Source organism: Eutrema salsugineum, unplaced genomic scaffold (assembly GCF_000478725.1).
Source record: "Eutrema salsugineum unplaced genomic scaffold, Eutsalg1_0 scaffold_2, whole genome shotgun sequence".
NCBI lineage: Eukaryota > Viridiplantae > Streptophyta > Magnoliopsida > Brassicales > Brassicaceae > Eutrema > Eutrema salsugineum.
Window position 1 is genome coordinate 8070799 of NW_006256829.1, and position 16591 is coordinate 8087389.

At 35.8% G+C, this 16591-nt stretch overlaps 5 protein-coding genes across 5 annotated transcripts; 3 read left to right on the top strand and 2 right to left on the bottom strand.

Annotated features, from left to right (window-relative positions):
* Positions 1–257: 257 nt before the first annotated feature.
* LOC18016927 (thiol protease aleurain) lies at positions 258–2728 on the bottom strand. The gene is made up of 8 exons (XM_006400792.2): positions 2348–2728; positions 2131–2252; positions 1672–1787; positions 1465–1538; positions 1115–1379; positions 880–1011; positions 629–764; positions 258–528 (listed from the first exon to the last, which is right to left on the bottom strand). The coding sequence occupies exons 1-8, from the start codon at positions 2539–2541 to the stop codon at positions 491–493; spliced, it is 1077 nt and encodes a 358-aa protein (XP_006400855.1). The 5' UTR covers positions 2542–2728; the 3' UTR covers positions 258–490.
* A 3710-nt stretch (positions 2729–6438) lies between these two features.
* Positions 6439–7918, top strand: LOC18016928 (adenylate kinase isoenzyme 6 homolog). The gene is made up of 3 exons (XM_006400793.2): positions 6439–6778; positions 7292–7437; positions 7534–7918. The coding sequence occupies exons 1-3, from the start codon at positions 6572–6574 to the stop codon at positions 7712–7714; spliced, it is 534 nt and encodes a 177-aa protein (XP_006400856.1). The 5' UTR covers positions 6439–6571; the 3' UTR covers positions 7715–7918.
* Positions 7862–9025, top strand: LOC18016929 ((R)-specific enoyl-CoA hydratase). The gene is made up of 4 exons (XM_006400794.2): positions 7862–8063; positions 8313–8587; positions 8689–8804; positions 8893–9025. The coding sequence occupies exons 2-4, from the start codon at positions 8321–8323 to the stop codon at positions 9023–9025; spliced, it is 516 nt and encodes a 171-aa protein (XP_006400857.1). The 5' UTR covers positions 7862–8063; positions 8313–8320.
* Positions 9026–9412: 387 nt separating this feature from the next.
* LOC18016930 lies at positions 9413–9886 on the top strand. Its single transcript, XM_006400795.1, has one exon. The coding sequence runs from the start codon at positions 9413–9415 to the stop codon at positions 9884–9886; it is 474 nt and encodes a 157-aa protein (XP_006400858.1).
* A 276-nt stretch (positions 9887–10162) lies between these two features.
* On the bottom strand, positions 10163–12191 carry LOC18018457 (putative L-type lectin-domain containing receptor kinase I.11). Its single transcript, XM_024156319.1, is given in 2 exon segments — positions 10163–11026; positions 11028–12191. Coding segments are annotated over 2 exon segments (2028 nt in total).
* Between the last annotated feature and the right edge of the window lie 4400 nt (positions 12192–16591).

Genomic DNA, 16591 nt, shown 5'->3' on the forward strand with positions numbered 1-16591 from the left:
AAATGAAACTAACCTTAATCTATGTCAATTGGTCAGAAATTTCTTGAAAACTAAGCATTCTATGGTGAGATCCATGTGAACACTATAGATCTTGTCAACTTCGTTTTACAATTAGTTTACAATCAGTTTACAGGTCTAATTACCAAAACAAAGCAAGTACTGATGTTCAATACCTTACATATCGAAGAACATTGATGTAACTACAAGTCTACAAGTCATAACTTTGTAAGCTATGCGTAAAAAAAATTGACTGAGGATGAAGAACAATGCTATTTCGGTATAAATCAATATGGTCTTAAATTTGACATGGATATATCGTATGTAGTTTTTGCATTATTTTGTACATATGAACAGACCCTATGTTACAACAAGCATAATAAACACTATGCACTTCCGAGACCCAACTTTCAAGTAATGTATTAATCCAATAAATATGCGAGAACATATTGTAATCTAAACATTGACCAACCACATTCGCTGATTGATCATCTCAAGCCACAACCGGGTACGATGCACATGTCGCAATACCTGCAATTCAAGAACATATTAACAAAAGATAGAGAGAGACCAAATGAAAACATCTGAGAATCTGACTCTCTTAACTCTTTCTTTAAAAAGAAGAACTTACCACACATGTTCTTGCCCATCTCCATCTTGAAGTAACCTTTATCACCCCAATCCGCTCCCCATGAGTTCTTTATAAGCCAATATGGAACACCGTCTTCAATTCCATATCCAACCGCCAAAACCGCGTGGTTCACATCCTATTGCCACATATAAAAAACGAATTGAACACTAGGAAGCTAAGATGATTCTACCTGCAACAGAGTGTAAGATTCATTTAGCATTTTTTGAGCAGTTTGAAGAAGAAAGTCTCACCATTGGAGTATTTCCACAGTGACTATCAGTGTAAACTCCGCTCTTGTAAAGCCGGAATGACTTTACAACCTCGAATGCTATGCTTACTGGCCGTACTAATCCAACCGCATGCTTCAATTCATCTTCAGCACCCTGTCCTTGTTATTTTTGTTTCAATCGTCATTACAGATTACAGAATGCATATATATTCAGGCGAATGAAAAAAAAAATCAAAAATCTGTAAAAAGATGCTTACCAGAGTAATGTTGACTGAGTCGAGGACTTGTACACCGACGTTTTCAGCCGAATACTTGCAGGTTCCATCTTTACCGGTGTAAGGATAAGCTTCCTCTGTGTCTAGGCCACCGTTGGATTTAATGTACTCAAAGGCTTGGGAAGGAAGGCCACCATTGCAGCCATAGTTGTTGAAAGCACCAGCACAATCCACAAGCTGTTGCTCAGAAAGAGATATTCCTTTTCCAAATGCCTGATGGTAAGCTGCCTCAAGAGCTCCAGTCGTGCTGTGGTGAGAATCGATCATATTGTATCAAAAGATCCCCCCAAAATTTCAGAAGATACTAATTACCTGAATGTCATAGGTTTTACCTGAATGTCCAGCAAGATCCACAACCTCCCTGGTCTTTGACCGGGCTAACAATACCATCTTCTCTCCAGTCTTTCTGCACATAAACGATTTGAGGACTCAGAACCAGACTAAGGAAAAAAGGTTTGCAGGTAATCACGTTTTCTTAAAGCTGAAAATCAGGAACTGGATGGTCTCGGTGCACCAAGATTGAGCCGTCCTGGACTTACCGTTTCCGGAAGAGCTGCTTCAGTGAGTTTGTGGCTGCCCTTCAAAGTGGCAGAGCAGTTTTGAGCAGCACCAAGCTTGTTCCTTTGAAACTCTTGCCAGGTTAAATCAGCGAACTCTGTATAGATTCAATAGAAAGTTATCAACATTCAGATCCTTATCCATCAAACCACTAGCTATGTCTGCCCAAGAACAAACGAGGATCCGACCCCACTAAGAGCAAGAATAATCTCATAAAGAATCAGAACAATAAATTCGATGCTAAATTTTCAAGCAAACTAGTCTTCGCAAGCTTTAGACCAATAACAAATCTTAAATCACGTGAATTAAGTAAAAGCTAAAATCCAACTTTAAGAAGAAAAAAAAATCAATTAACATCCCAAGACGGGAAAAGTTAGTTTCCACGTTTCACGTTTATGTACATGTCACTTCGTTTGACCTGTTTTCACTCAGAGACTTACGATTGACACCGAGTTTGTAAGATAAGCGTTTCTTGTTGGTAGATCTGATTAAGTCGAGATTCTCCTTAAAAATCGAGAATCGGAGCTTTATCTCCTCCGCGTTCTGATACTTTTTCCCATATCTTCATCACCCAGAACGAACAAGCGTTTGCGTATCAAAAACCAACGAAAATAGAACGGATTAAAAACTCGACGGCGGTGGAGGATTGGGACTTACCGGTGAGTGAAGCGAGCGAAGGAGAGAACGTGACGAGACTGACCTAAGATCTGGACAACAGATTCCTCTATCTCCCGGAGACCGTCGGAGACCATACGGATCGGATTGGACTCATCGAATCCGATATCCGCCGCGGCCGATGCGGCGATGAGAATCACCAGAACCACCGATGGTAGGATTGTTTTCACAGACATGGTTTCTTCTCGTGGTCTTCTGGTTCTTACTTTTTCTCAACGCTACAGCTTCAGTGGTTTAGCTCGAGAGATAGAAGGAAGACTAGAAGACGGAAGAGAGATACGGCCGGGAAAGTTATCGGGACACGTGGTGGAGTCTGAATGGACAGTATTTGTCCTACATACTTGGAATGTTGACGTGTATCGTGATGTCATTGTATTCCACCAAGAACTCAATCATTTGTTTCATGATTTTTATACGGGAAATTGCAGAATAACCCATGGATTTTGGTTTATTCAGTCTAGAACCGTAACTATTTGTTTTCTTATTTTATGTTGCAATCGATCGTCCCTTAAAATCGTCTTATGTTCTGATGATATAATTTTATAGTTAATTTCTCATTTGCTACTAAGACAAATGTTGATAGTTGTTGTCCAAACAAGGAACCAAAAACTAAGAAACAAAAGAAGAACTTGAAGAATATTAAAAAAGAAATGGTTTATATTAGATGATTTGATTATCCAAATACAACACATATATATATATATATAGCAACACACGCAATTTCATGCACACAGAAGCGCCAGAAAATTTGCAACATGTATACTGTACTTAATTATATTATCAATTTGCAAATCCTTCTCATCGGATTATTTAGGAAAGTTCCAGCTGCAACTGGAAATCTTCTATTGATTCCGTTGCTGCTTAATTTGAGTACCTTCACTTGCATGCGTTGCTGCTTTGAACTCCTCTAAGATCAAACATCTTCACCTTATTGAAACTATCAATCTTCCTTGGAGGCGATGAGCAACTTGTATGAACAAACGTCTTCACCGGCTTATTTGATGATTTGCCTCTTTTTGGTACGTCTCCTTCTAGTGCTATCTGACTCATTTTCCAGAAACATAAGCTTCCAAGATTTGGAAGGCATCTGTTTCTCTTATGTTCCTTTGTTGCTTTCTCCATCTTCCACCGATCTTTTGTTTTGGGTTCGTGTTCAAGATAAATTTGTTGAAAGATAAACCCCCCAGAACAAGTGTTAATTTAAATATGATTTATGACTTTTGTTTGTGCTTCAGCGTGAAGGCCTTATATTTTGCATTATATAGAAACACAATGAACTATTGCCATAAAAAAAACCACACTCACGTCAACTGTAGTTTTTTTGTGTGTGTGTTTATGCCCTATTTTTAAATACGCGTTAACAGAGATGACTTCCCACGCGTTGAATTTTCTTCTCTGTGTTAACTATTTCTCAGTTCTTCTGATCACAGTATTTACCAGTACCACGATGTCAGTTGTTTGAAGTTTCCCAAGTATATTCTTTTACTGACTATTAATTCATCTTAAAAAAATGTGATGAACTTTCGACCAAAAAAAAAATAAAAAATGTGATGAACTCACGTAAATATATCTCATAATAAAAAGGTCCTTTCTTTTGCTATGATGTCCGTAGGTTCGTTAAATTACTTCGCTATCCATGTGAATTTAACAAACATGCAGACACTTTGCAAAAGGAAGGATTCCAAATAAAATATTTTTTCATGTAACTACTCAAACTTTAAATTGTGATCATTCTTATTTTTTTCTTAATACAATCAGGTTTTTTTTTAAAAAAAGAAAGTTTTTTCAAATTTTTACCTTTTTCCAAGATCAACCTTTTATAAGTTATAATAAATCTTCCATTTCATTAATATTGAGCAATATTCTACCCCCATTTTGAATATCTTATATTGTTTATCTATTTTCGCCAACTAGTCCATTGTTGACTAAACTAATACTCCATTCATTATTAGCTATACCCCAGTTTCCAAGCTAACTGATTGTGTAACAAAGTTGTTTTAATTTTAATTTTATTTTTAAAGAAGAAGCAAAACACAATCCTCGTGTCTAGGAGATATTCAACCATTGACCTTTTTGCTTATAGATTACAGAAGTACAGTTAAATACCAGAAAAAAAAAACAAGCAATCAGACTTTTTAAGCGTTTAGTAAATTTTCCTAAATATTAACTTTAGTACATCTTCATAAACTTGTATAAGTCTTTCACAAAACCAAAATAAACTTGTGAACCAAGAGTGTGTGGCCCAGTGGTTTGTTCGGCTTAGAGAGCACTCATCATGTATTCATGTTAGGCCTGGGCATTCGGATATTCGGTTCGGTTTCGGTTTTGGATATTTCAGGTAGAGGAAGTTAGGATCCATCGGGTATTTTTATAAATTTCGGTTCGGGTTCGGTACCTTTATTTCGGTTCGGTTCCGGTTCAGATAATCGGATCCGGATCTTTTGCCTCAAATTTTTAATTCGACTCACATTTTTTTAATAACAAAAATTCAAAAATATATATATCAAAATTTAAAAATATACTCAAAAGTCCCAAAAAAAAAAGAAAATATATCTGTAAAACCAGAAATATATACCAAATATCAAAAATATCAAAAAAAAACTAATATTTAGAAGGATATATAATTATACTTTGGATAATTCGGATACCCAATCGGTTCTCGGTTCGGTACTAGTTCGGTTCCGGTTCTTCGGGTATAAGAGTTTAAGATCCATCAAATATTTTTAAAAATTTCGGTTCGGATTCGGTACTTCCATTTCGGTTCGGTTCCGGTTCGAATATTCGGATCCGAGTTTTTTGCCTAGGCCTAATTCATGTGTTATTGTATTTTGTGTTGGTCGTCTAGGCCAGAGAATGAGTTTTACCATCCACGAAAATTGTTGAGATCCTTCTTCTCCATTTTAGGCATTCTAAGTGATAAGAATATCCATGATCTACCCCGTTTCAAAAAAAGCCCTAAACCCTATAGTATATATTTGGAATTTTTGGATTTCACTGGTATTCTTTAAAAACGAAACATAAGGTGTAGCATATTATGTCTAACGACTAAATGGATAATTTTCTATATGTTTTTTTTTATATATTTGTGCGCATTCAACTAAAACATCTTATAAATTAAATGAAAAAAATATGTACACATATCTGTGACTGTGATTCTCATCGATATGTTATATGACATATTGACATATGTCATAGGATGTGTCAACGACGACGAGTTCGTTGGTTTTGTTTTGCTTCTCTTCTTTCTGAGGCCAGCGTGCACGTCATTTACCCGTCAGCGCCTTTTGGTTTCTGCTTCTTCGTTGTATTTAGGGAGATCTCAGCGAGATCGTGACATAAGCATGGATCAAACAAAACATAAGAAGATACATCATATCTTTAGAAATATCATTATATTATTTTCCCTATATCTCATATAGAAAGAATGTTTTGACTTTGTTTGCTCAGGGTATTGGAACAGCCCGCAAGCCAACCATAAGTATATCATAAATGGTCAAATTAAGAGTAATTTTCTAAGTGTAAACCAACTTTAAAGGATGATACAAAGGAATGGAGTATGGGTCTTCTGCGCTAGTTTAACCAATTGATATCCCTCTGATAACGAAATTATATCTACTAGAAAATAATATAAAAATGACGAAATCGATTGGCAATATATTATACAAAAAAAATCTAAAACTTGTGTACACTGTACACGTCAAAATTTGGTTATTGGGTTGCTCAGAACTTACTTAAACCTCTTGATCCGTTTAGAAAATTAACCCAACTTAAAATCTTAACGTGCATTAAGCGTTAAAAATTAAAAGCCCACCTCTTGGGAGCATTACAATGATGAATAGTGAATTTTATCGGCACCGAGATTCTTTCCATTTCCAACAACCTCCAGACTTGACCTTTTCTTTACGCGAGTGAAAATATTAATTTATTTACTTTTACCGCATAGGTAAGACAAAGCCCGCGGATCAATTTATTTACTTTAATGGACCGGATCGGTTTTCCAATTCTTTTGTTTTTCCTTTTAACGCCGTTAGATCTTAACGTCAAACATTTTGACGGCACTTAGGTTCAAAGAAGAACCTTAACGCCTTTTTGGTAAAGCCCTACCTCCTTCGCGCGCCGCTTGTTTTGTTCTTTCGAGCTCCTCTTCACTTCCAATCTTACGCCGGCGAGGCTGAATTGATTTTAGGCTAATAGAAAGAAAGCTTAATGGCGGGACTTAACAACGGGACGAGGCGACTAAGGCCGAACCTACTGATTACGGGGACTCCTGGTACCGGTAAATCGACGACGGCTTCTGCTCTGGCCGAAGCCACGAATTTCCGTCATATTTGCGTCGGAGATCTGATCAAAGAGAAAAACTTGCACGAAGGCTGGGACGATGAGTTCCAGTGTCACGTCATCAACGAAGACCTGGTGAGTTTTCCTCTTGCTCGAACCAAATCCCTAAATCTTAGTTTCCTTCATCCTCAATTTCTCTTAATTGGGACGCTTATCAGACTTTGCGGATTGTTGTAGAACTTCTAGGTAGTGATTAATCATATCTCAGCTCTTCTCGGTGGAATTGCCTGTGAGGGTTGTTTCTATATTGAGTAATACACTAAAAGCTTATCTCTTTAATCAGACAAATAGATTCGAAGTCATCACCAGATTTTACCACTCTTGAATCTTTGGCAATCTGAGTCATTACTTGTAATTTATTACTTAGCCATTGTGGGTGGTTGAAGTTGATGAATTATCCAGACAAAATTTATTGGTTATATATCAATGCCAAGTTTCATTATCAGGTGTCTGAAGTTACACGGTTTTGTTTAATTACAATGGAAGTTGTCGATTTCATCTTTCTGATTACTTGTTATTGAACATTCAAATCATTAGCTCGCATGAGAAGAGTCTGTCTTAGCTATCATCGTGTTTAACTTTGATCAGGTGTGTGATGAGCTTGAAGATGTAATGGAAGGAGGAGGGAACATAGTGGACTACCATGGCTGTGACTTCTTTCCTGAGCGATGGTTTGATCGCGTTGTGGTGCTTCAAACTGAGAACTCCTTCTTGTATGACCGTTTAACTAAGAGGTCAGAATCCAATCCCCTCTTTCTTCATCAAAAGCGTAGTTTAGTTGTTTTGCTTTTTTTTAACAGGTTCTCTGATTTTGTTCTCAACCAAAGCAGGGGTTATTCGGGAACCAAGCTTAGTAACAACATGGACTCTGAAATCTTCCAAGTCCTGCTCGAGGAAGCAAGAGATAGTTATAAAGAAGAAATTGTCACCGCGCTACAGAGTAACACAATCGAAGATATCTCTAACAATGTTGCAAGTTTGACGGATTGGATTACAACATGGCGGCCATGAGAATCATCATATTGGAATCTGATGACAATGCATCTTTCAATGGTTATATGATTCAGTGTTTTTAGTAGTTTGTTTTAAATGGAGTCTGAATCGATCTTTTTGTTGCACTTTCTATACTTATATTCTGAAACACAGTTCAGCTGTTGCGATCAACTTATGTATGTTCCTTTTGATATTTATTTAAAAGAAAAAAGTTTGTATCTTTCTTATCGTGTTTTTACTGTAAGAAGTTACAAATGTTGAAGCCTGGATGTTCTGATAAGTCATGATTGAGAATTCATAAGTTTGTAATGCAATTTAATAATCTCATTTGGAGCTCAAAAGTCGAATAAACTGCGAGACAAGTAAGGTACGATCAAACTTGAAATAGAAAAGTCTGTGTCTTATCTTGTTTGACGAGGTTAATTTTCCTTGTCGTCATTCTTTCTAAGAAATTTTGATCATAAGATTAGCATCTCATCCTATACTGTTAGCAACTGGAGAATAATCTGGCAAAGTTTGTATCTTTCGACTTTTGAATGGCGTGTCTATAAGCTGTTCGACTAAAAGACTCAATGAGACGCATTTTCTGAATTTTTTTCTTGTTTTGGTTGTTCAGGTGAAGCAATGCTGGCGAAGACATTTCTTCCGAGACATATTCTTGTTTCGAGGTGTTTCTCATCAGTTACTTCAAAGAAACTTAAAGTTGGAGATACATTAAGAGAAATAAGAGTGTTCTCAAGTGATGATATTAAGGACTATGCTGAGGTGAGCCATGATTGGAACCCACTTCATTTCGATCCAGAATCTGCCCGTAAAGCTGGATTTGAGAATCGTCTTGTCCATGGAATGCTTGTGTCTTCTATGTTTCCCCGTATTATCTCTACCCATTTCGTAAGTTCTCTACTTTTTGAGTTTATCTTCGACATATGTCCTAATGCCTGATTTTACAAATTTACAGAAACATGATTGAATCTTTTTGGTCTTTGTTGCAGCCTGGAGCAGTATATTTATCTCAAACTCTGCATTTTCGATCACCAGTTTACATAGGAGATGAAATTCTCGGATTGGTTCAAGCCACAGCTTTGAGAGAAACCAAGAATAAGTACATGTAAGCAAAACAACAATTGAATTTAGAAAAAGTCAGTCAATTTTGTTACTCTCTATCATAACGAGATCCTCATTTTTCGCTTTGTTAGTGTCAAATTCTCAACCAAATGCTTCAAGAATCACAGTGAACTTGTTGTTCTTGATGGTGAAGCCACTGCAATGTTACCAAACCTGGAGATGCTACAGCAAGAGTCGTGCCTCACCAATAAAGCTTTGCCTTAAGCCACTTAATTTGTTTGTATAATTAAGGTCACATCTGACATTTCTATGCAAGTTGTTTGTTTCAATTAGTCAAGTTATTCTTATTTGCCTTAAAAAAAATTAACTTTTGAACCACTATAATCGTATGTATTTTTTGATTAATCAAGAAGAGAGAATTTAGGAAGGGGATTTGTTGAAACTTGAAAGCTTATAGATAGGGGAAGACTGACTAAGTAATACGCCGAACTAATAATTTGAAATAACGTCAACAACATGTTTTTGAAAAAATTAATTTGAGATAAACGAAAAAAAATCTAAACAAAAGCACCGTGATCTCTCCAACAACATCCCTTATAAAAATATAACAACATTTTTCAGAATGTGGGAAGAAAAAAATCGAGATCAAAGATGGCAAAAGGAGGCATCTCTTTCAGATCAATCCTTCTCCATTCTCTCTGGACAACTCTCACTGGAATCCTCTTCTTCACTCTAGCCACCACGAAAAACCACAATTTTGGTTACATCAAATTCTTTTCGATATCAGGAACACTACTCATAACCTTACCTTGGTTAATCCAACTTATGGTCACTTCTGCTGTCATAATACTTTATAAGACCATAGGTTACAACCTCATGTGGATTGTTCAGTCACCAACATCGGAAGAGAATCATCTCACAAACGTCGTCACCATTTCTTCTTCATCATCTCCTCTTTCGTCTCGTCAGGTTCTGAAGAAAGGCGATACGGATGAGATCGAGATTAGGATTGTGATTGGTGCTGATGGTCCACGAAGTCCAAAGGATGGTTCCTCTGCACATCGTTTGGTGATTGAAGGAAGAAACGACACCGAACTTCTCACAAATGGTTCACCTGTCGCTTAAATGCGTCTCTGTTCTTGTTCTTGCTCTGTTTTTTTGTTTGTTCTTTCATTTTCTGCTGTTTTTAAAAGACTGTGGTCTGAAACTTGTAGTGCTTACAAGTTTTGTAATATTTTCGTTGTAAGTTTCATTGGTAATGAATTTCGATTGCTATTATATAACTTTTGTACTGTTTCAATCACAGAGTCACATTCAAATTTTCTATTAACAAATCGACAAAGTAGCTAAACCAATATACACACACATTGATTACAAGAACTAAGAAAAGTTCTTAGTTTTTCACCTTCCATCTCCGTATGTGATTGTGTGAGTAACGAACATGGAGTTATGAGGCGAAGGAGGAGAAGCTGATGGTGCTAAAGAGCATCTTGAAGTGAAGGCTGTCTCCAGCAAAACCGGAGTAGAAACTCCAATCCCTGGAGAATCTGGTGAGAAAATGGGTAATGGGAGATTCTTGTTTATGTATTGTACAACTTGTTCCATGGTTGGTCTTGATTCCACCACAATGTTAGTGCAGAGCAATCCGAGTTTCAGAGCCATCTCGGTTTCCTCTTCTGAGTATTCAAGTCCCATTCTTGTATCTATAGCATCAGCCAGAGAATCCCTTCTCCAGCAATCACAAATCCATTTGATCAAATGCCGTTTCTCATCTGCAATCTTGAGATCTAATGGTCTCCTTCCACAGATTACTTCAAGCATGAACGTACCAAATGCATAAATATCAGTTCTTGTAGAAGCTCCCATTGTTGTTAGCTCAGGTGCCATGTAACCCATTGTTCCTACAGCTGCTGTTCCGGGTAAGCTATCTCCGTAATCTTCAAACCTCGCCATTCCAAAATCTCCTAACCTTCCATTGAAGTCAGAATCTAACATGACATTAGAAGCTTTTATATCTCTGTGTAACACAACTTGGCTAGCTCCTGTGTGCAGATAGTTCAGAGCAGATGCAATATCCTTCAGAATCGCAAACCTTTGCGACCATGAAAGAAACGGTTTTTCTCTGTGAAACAAGTATCGATCAACACTGCCATTGCACATATATTCAGAGACCAGAAGAAGCTCTCCTTTCCTTCTGCAATATCCGAGAAGAGGAACTAAATTTCTGTGCTTTAAACTTCCCATAGTCACCACTTCAGCCACAAAACTGTTTCAAGCCTTGATTTGCATCGTGGCAAACTCTCTTTACCGCAATATCTCCAATGCGAGGCAGGTTTCCTCTGTAGACTTCTCCAAAACCTCCTTTCCCTAAACGACCATCTTTGTCAAACCCTTTTGTTGCTTTGTACAGAGATTTATAAGAAAACCGGTGTGGACCGTATTCTTTTTCCCATGCTTCCCTGAATTCTGCATACTTGTTTCTCCTGTATAAGTAAACTCCTACAAGAGCCACCAACGTTATGAGTGCTAGTAACACGAGTAAAGCGATAAGCAGAGGAGAAGTTTGCTCCTTCTTGGCTCTTGGATGAGGAATCTGAGGAAGTTTTGATAAGTCCAGTCTCTGCAACAACACTCTGCTTCTGCTGAAACTCCATCCTAAGATATATTGGTAACTAACCAACGACCCTGTTGCTGCAGAGAATCCGAAGAACCATTTTTGATCTGAGAAGATGTCAGTAAGGTTGATGGGTCTTGACAAAAGAGGATGTTTTGGCTTCTGGATTCTTAAAGGAGCCAATGTGACACTGAGGATAGCGTCTTCATAGTCCACCCAGACTTGTAAAGGGTCTCCACTTAAGAGCTTTATGCTTTGATTCTTCCCTTTGGTGTTTGAAAAGTAAGAAGCTGAAGCGGACTCTACAGACTTCAGGCTGTTTATGTTTATACCTACATGATTCTTGTCGATATCATCAAACTCTGCGCTTTGGACGGTATCTAGCTCAATAGCTAGAAGCTGAGAAGATGGAGATCCATTTGTTGAGATGTTGAAAAGTCCCAAGTACTGAGTTGGATCTGCTTGTGTGAAATCTATGGAAGAAGATACAACAAAGGCAATTCCATGGCCACTATCAGCTCCCGGTTAAGGCACAAGTGCGCACACAAAATGAGTCGAGAAAGAGAGTTTCTTCACAGATGGATCAAACTCGAATGGCTGCTTGAAGAAAGCATGACCCATTTGCTGCGTCGAGGCGTTGGTAAGCTGCAATAATCCACTTGGAAAGATGATTTTTGCAGCTCCATCTAGATGAAGATCAGCTTGAGCTTGGCCAAAGCCATCGTAGATGAAACTGGCTTCTTCTTGTTGACTTAACAAGCAATTCAGATGATTAAAGAAGATCAATAAGATCAGATGCAATTCTTGAGCAACCATTGCTGATGAAATAAAGACAAGTCACTGTTTTGGTTTATATGAGTCAATTCAAGATAAAAACTTCTCAAGAATTCAAGGCCAAGTTTCTACATTCCAAGTTCAATTCTCTTTAGGAAATGTATTTCATATGAGCATCTCCTGAGTTGATTTTACAAAAAAATGAACTGGATTTAAATTGTAACGATGACAGTTACCTTTAACCTTTGTTTTATGTTGTGTTCATACAATAATTATATTGTCTTCTTGTCTGGTTCTAACACATGTCTCACTCAAATGACTTAATATACACATGGCTTGGATAATGAAGCCAATGTATCAGTTTAAAGTATATTATCTCGGATTATCTTCAATATAAATTACACTACTATCATCTAAAGAAATCCAATATAAATAGAGTTTAAACATGACTAATACAATTTACATGTTATTTATGTTCAGTTATCCACATGTTTAATAAGCCCCATCACCAAACCTCTTAAAGTCAACGATGGTGAAATGAAGAAATACACTCATAAAATGAAATTCAGAAAGAAATAACGAAATTATGATTTCGATCGATAATGTTTGAAAGCTGGTATTAGCTTTTGTTCCTAATCAATTTTACAACAACGACTGACATGGCTTACATATATCATTTACCGTTCTAATTTCTACTCTACTGTAGTTTTATGGTAAATCAAGTAAGATAAAAGATTACGAGTAGGTTTTTGACCAATACGTTTACAACCTTAACTATAATTTGAATCGCAAACAAAAAAGTTAGATTTTTTATTTCAAAGTCGTAACTGTTATAAAATTATGTATTTAGGCTTGGGCGTTCGATTTTTAATTATTTCAAGAAGATGCAAGAGTATGAATGGTTTATACTTTATAGTAAGTAACAGTGGAGATGTCTACAAGAAACTTTCCGGGAAATTGGATAATCATTGGTTGCCTATCATCTCGTGTAGCCGTTGAGCGGACAAATTCATTGATTTGGGACAAGTGACATATAAAAACATATTATTGAAAGCTAATAATACCTGGTTTCAGCTATCTACATTTGGTATTATTACCGACGGTATTGAACCCCATCATATAACACGATGATCACAAGTATCTAACGCTGACAACATATTTTTGATTTATTGCTGAATATTATTATTTAATAAATTTTAACATTTTTGTTTCCTCTGAATAACTCCTATATAAATGTACAATGGAGTCGGAGGTGAAACTGGGGCAACAAACCAAAATATTTGAGAATAACTCAATCATTCAACAACGGCCGGTCGGTTCGGTAACTGGCAAACTCCGGTTTACTGACAATTTATTATATTATATAAAGAGTGAGTTGTGTCTCACAAGTTTGACAAAAATTGGAAGAACTTGTTCCTCTAGTACTTTTTTAAAAAAATTTGTCTCTTTACTACTTATGTCAATTATAATCCTCTTTTGCCCTTAAAAAATGAATTTTCTCATATTTATATAATTACAAATAGAAATTAAAAAAAAAATCACAATACAATTACGGGACAAAAATAACAACCATCGTCTTTCCCAAAATTGGAACCATCGTTTTCCCCAAAATTGGAACCATCGTTTTCTCCGCTCTCTCTCAATCGAGTTTCCAGCAGAGTCCTTCTTCAATTATCATCAATCTTCTCATCCAATTGGTAACCTGTTCAATCTATTCACTCTATCTTTTGTTCAATCTCAATACTAGGGTTTAAAATCCCAAATTGATTTTGGGTAACTTGTATACAGGCTGAGATATATCGGTGATAAGCAGTCATCGCTATCAGAGAAAAGAGAAGAAGAAAAAAAAAAAATCTTCAAAAATATGTTAAAAACGTGAAAAACAGAAAAGGAAAAGAAAATATTTTCAAATATTTAATTTTTGTTGGATAACACCTGATCCTAGATTTTTTCAGATTTTATTAACCGTTTAGTAGAATACGGATTCTATATTCACTAGAACGAAGACAAATAAGTAGAAGTCTAATTCTAGAAAACATAGAATACATAACGATTTCTAGAATACATATTCTAGAATGTGTAGAATATATTACGAATTCTAGATAACGTATTCTACATGATGTTATAGAAAACAAAACAAATAGTAGAATATGTATTCTATACTCGGTAGATCTTATACCATATACTAGAAATCAATTCTATAAAACTCTAGAAATGTAGAAAACGTTTTTTAGAACATATAATAAATATATTTTAAATATATGTATTTCCTTAAACGATGTTTTAATATAATATTCTTTCCTTTTTAGAATTTACGAAATTTAAATGTATTTATAATTATTTATTTCGAAATATAACAATATTTAATAAGGTCATTTTTGTCCAAAATTGACAAAACTCAAAAAAATACTAAGGGGACAAAACTCTTTATTTTTTGTCCTATATTTCCAATTTTCCCTTTTTTTAATTCAAATGTTTCTTCATCTAAAGTCATTGATTTGAGCTTATTATATGCTAATTTTCAGTACCCAAATTTTCTACTTCTACAGAAATCATCCCAACAAGTGAAAAGATGTCAAGAAAATATAAATGTGCGACCAAAGCCTAGAAAATATTTTAAAATCATGCAAGTCTTCTTACCAGATAGCATATTGTAATGGAACTATAGAATCATAAGACGTCATTTTGAGAAAACTTGGGCTGATGGTTTTTGAATCTGAACTCAACTGCATCAATAAGACTGATGCTGCGCTTATTGAAAGTGTGAAGATTGTGATTCAAAACCAGGCGGAGATACTTAAAGTTAACATGTTTCTGATTCCCACAAGAGTATTGGTGGCTCTTTAGGCAAAAAAATCAAGGATGGAGAGTTCCATTTGTTGTTTAGAGGAGACAATGCTAATGTTAACTGTTACTTGACACTCAAGTTGGTAAGGTTTCACTCTTTTATCGTTTGTAAAGACTGCCCCAAAGTAGATGGCAATGCGTACTAAATTGAAGGTTGTTCCATCTTTTTTTCCGGGAATATCAGAGTAGAATTTGCGATGATATCACCACACCAACGGTAGTTTCTGTGTAGTTCAATGCACAGAATCAGAAGGATACAAAGAGTTGCTTGTGTTTATACATATGTGGTGAAGATTGTGTGGTCTACGGAAAATTTGCTTCTAGAAAAATTAAAAGAGAAAACTGCAGCATATACTAGCTATTAATAAGGTACTTCGTTATCTCCATTCTCATAAATTTTTTTTGCTGCATTTTTAAAAATTTGTGTAAAGAGAAAAATAGAAGAAGTAAAGGGCAAAGAGAGAGTCAAAACTTACAGATAATACACCAAGGAGATGGCTAACAAAAAGAATGAGACAGCGAAGGATATTGCTCTCTCCTCTAGGATGTACAAGAAGTTTTTTTGTATAGGTTTTGATTTTTTAAAGAAACAAATAATTAAAGAATTTAAGTTCTTATAATTATAATTAGAGTAAACAAAAAAGTATTTTACATTAAAAAAAAATCAAGTAAAAGAAAGTAAAAAAACTATTATGGGAAGTTTACAAAAAGATTGAATAAACAGCAACACTCAGAAAAGAGAAGAAAAAATTATAACAAATCACATTATTCTAAATAGTAAAAACATTTTGTCACTTATCGAATAACTAATCCTCTATCTCGAATTAGGTTGTATTTGTTAAAGTATATTTCCTACTAATCAAAAATTTTACTCCTAAACACTAAATATATATGAAATTTATTTTATTATATTAAACACAACTTAAAAAATCTACATGATATACAAACCCGCGTGTACATGCGGGTCTTCACCTAGTTAAATTGAATCGTGGCTTAGCACTACTTTCACTTGAGATTTCTATAATCTAATTTTGTCAAGCATTGAATATTGAATGTGTTTGTTTTTTCCAAGAGTGAGTTCTTAAATATTTTGATTAAAGTTACAATAATAATATTGCCTAGTGTGACCTAAAGGAAACATTAAGCCATCCAGAGGTTTGAGACAAGGAGACCCTCTATCCCCTTTCCTCTTCATCATGTGTACTGAAGGTCTTATCTCTCTTCTCAAGGGTGCTGAGGAAGAAGATCGCATATCTGGGCTTAAAATAGCTCAAGCAAGCCCCCCGTGTCCCATCTTCTTTTCGCTGATGATAGTCTGTTTTTCTGTAAAGCAGATTGCCAGCAAGGAAAGGAAATATTTAAGATTATTGATACGTATGGAAAGGCGTCAGGACAACAGCTGAATCTGGGCAAGTCATCCATCATGTTTGGGAATAGAGTAAATCCAAACCTTAAACGGAATATAAAAAATGCTGTCGGCATCACTTCGGAAGGAAGAATGGGTATGTATCTGGGACTCCCAGACAATATGCGGATCAAGAAGAAAGTGTCTCCATCGTCGAGGACGTCTCGGTAATCAGGTCAATATTGGTCCG

Coding starts and splice junctions, on each gene's coding strand:
- LOC18016927 (XM_006400792.2), bottom strand. CDS start 2,541: ATGTCTGTGAAAACAATCCTACCATCGGTGGTTCTGGTGATTCTCATC. Junction 2,253..2,347: donor TTCGCTCGCTTCACTCACCG/GTAAGTCCCAAT, acceptor TGGGTGATGAAG/ATATGGGAAAAAGTATCAGA. Junction 1,012..1,114: donor ACTCAGTCAACATTACTCTG/GTAAGCATCTTT, acceptor TAACAAGGACAG/GGTGCTGAAGATGAATTGAA.
- LOC18016928 (XM_006400793.2), top strand. CDS start 6,572: ATGGCGGGACTTAACAACGGGACGAGGCGACTAAGGCCGAACCTACTG. Junction 6,779..7,291: donor ACGTCATCAACGAAGACCTG/GTGAGTTTTCCT, acceptor AACTTTGATCAG/GTGTGTGATGAGCTTGAAGA. Junction 7,438..7,533: donor TATGACCGTTTAACTAAGAG/GTCAGAATCCAA, acceptor CAACCAAAGCAG/GGGTTATTCGGGAACCAAGC.
- LOC18016929 (XM_006400794.2), top strand. CDS start 8,321: ATGCTGGCGAAGACATTTCTTCCGAGACATATTCTTGTTTCGAGGTGT. Junction 8,588..8,688: donor GTATTATCTCTACCCATTTC/GTAAGTTCTCTA, acceptor TCTTTGTTGCAG/CCTGGAGCAGTATATTTATC. Junction 8,805..8,892: donor GAAACCAAGAATAAGTACAT/GTAAGCAAAACA, acceptor TCGCTTTGTTAG/TGTCAAATTCTCAACCAAAT.
- LOC18016930 (XM_006400795.1), top strand. CDS start 9,413: ATGGCAAAAGGAGGCATCTCTTTCAGATCAATCCTTCTCCATTCTCTC.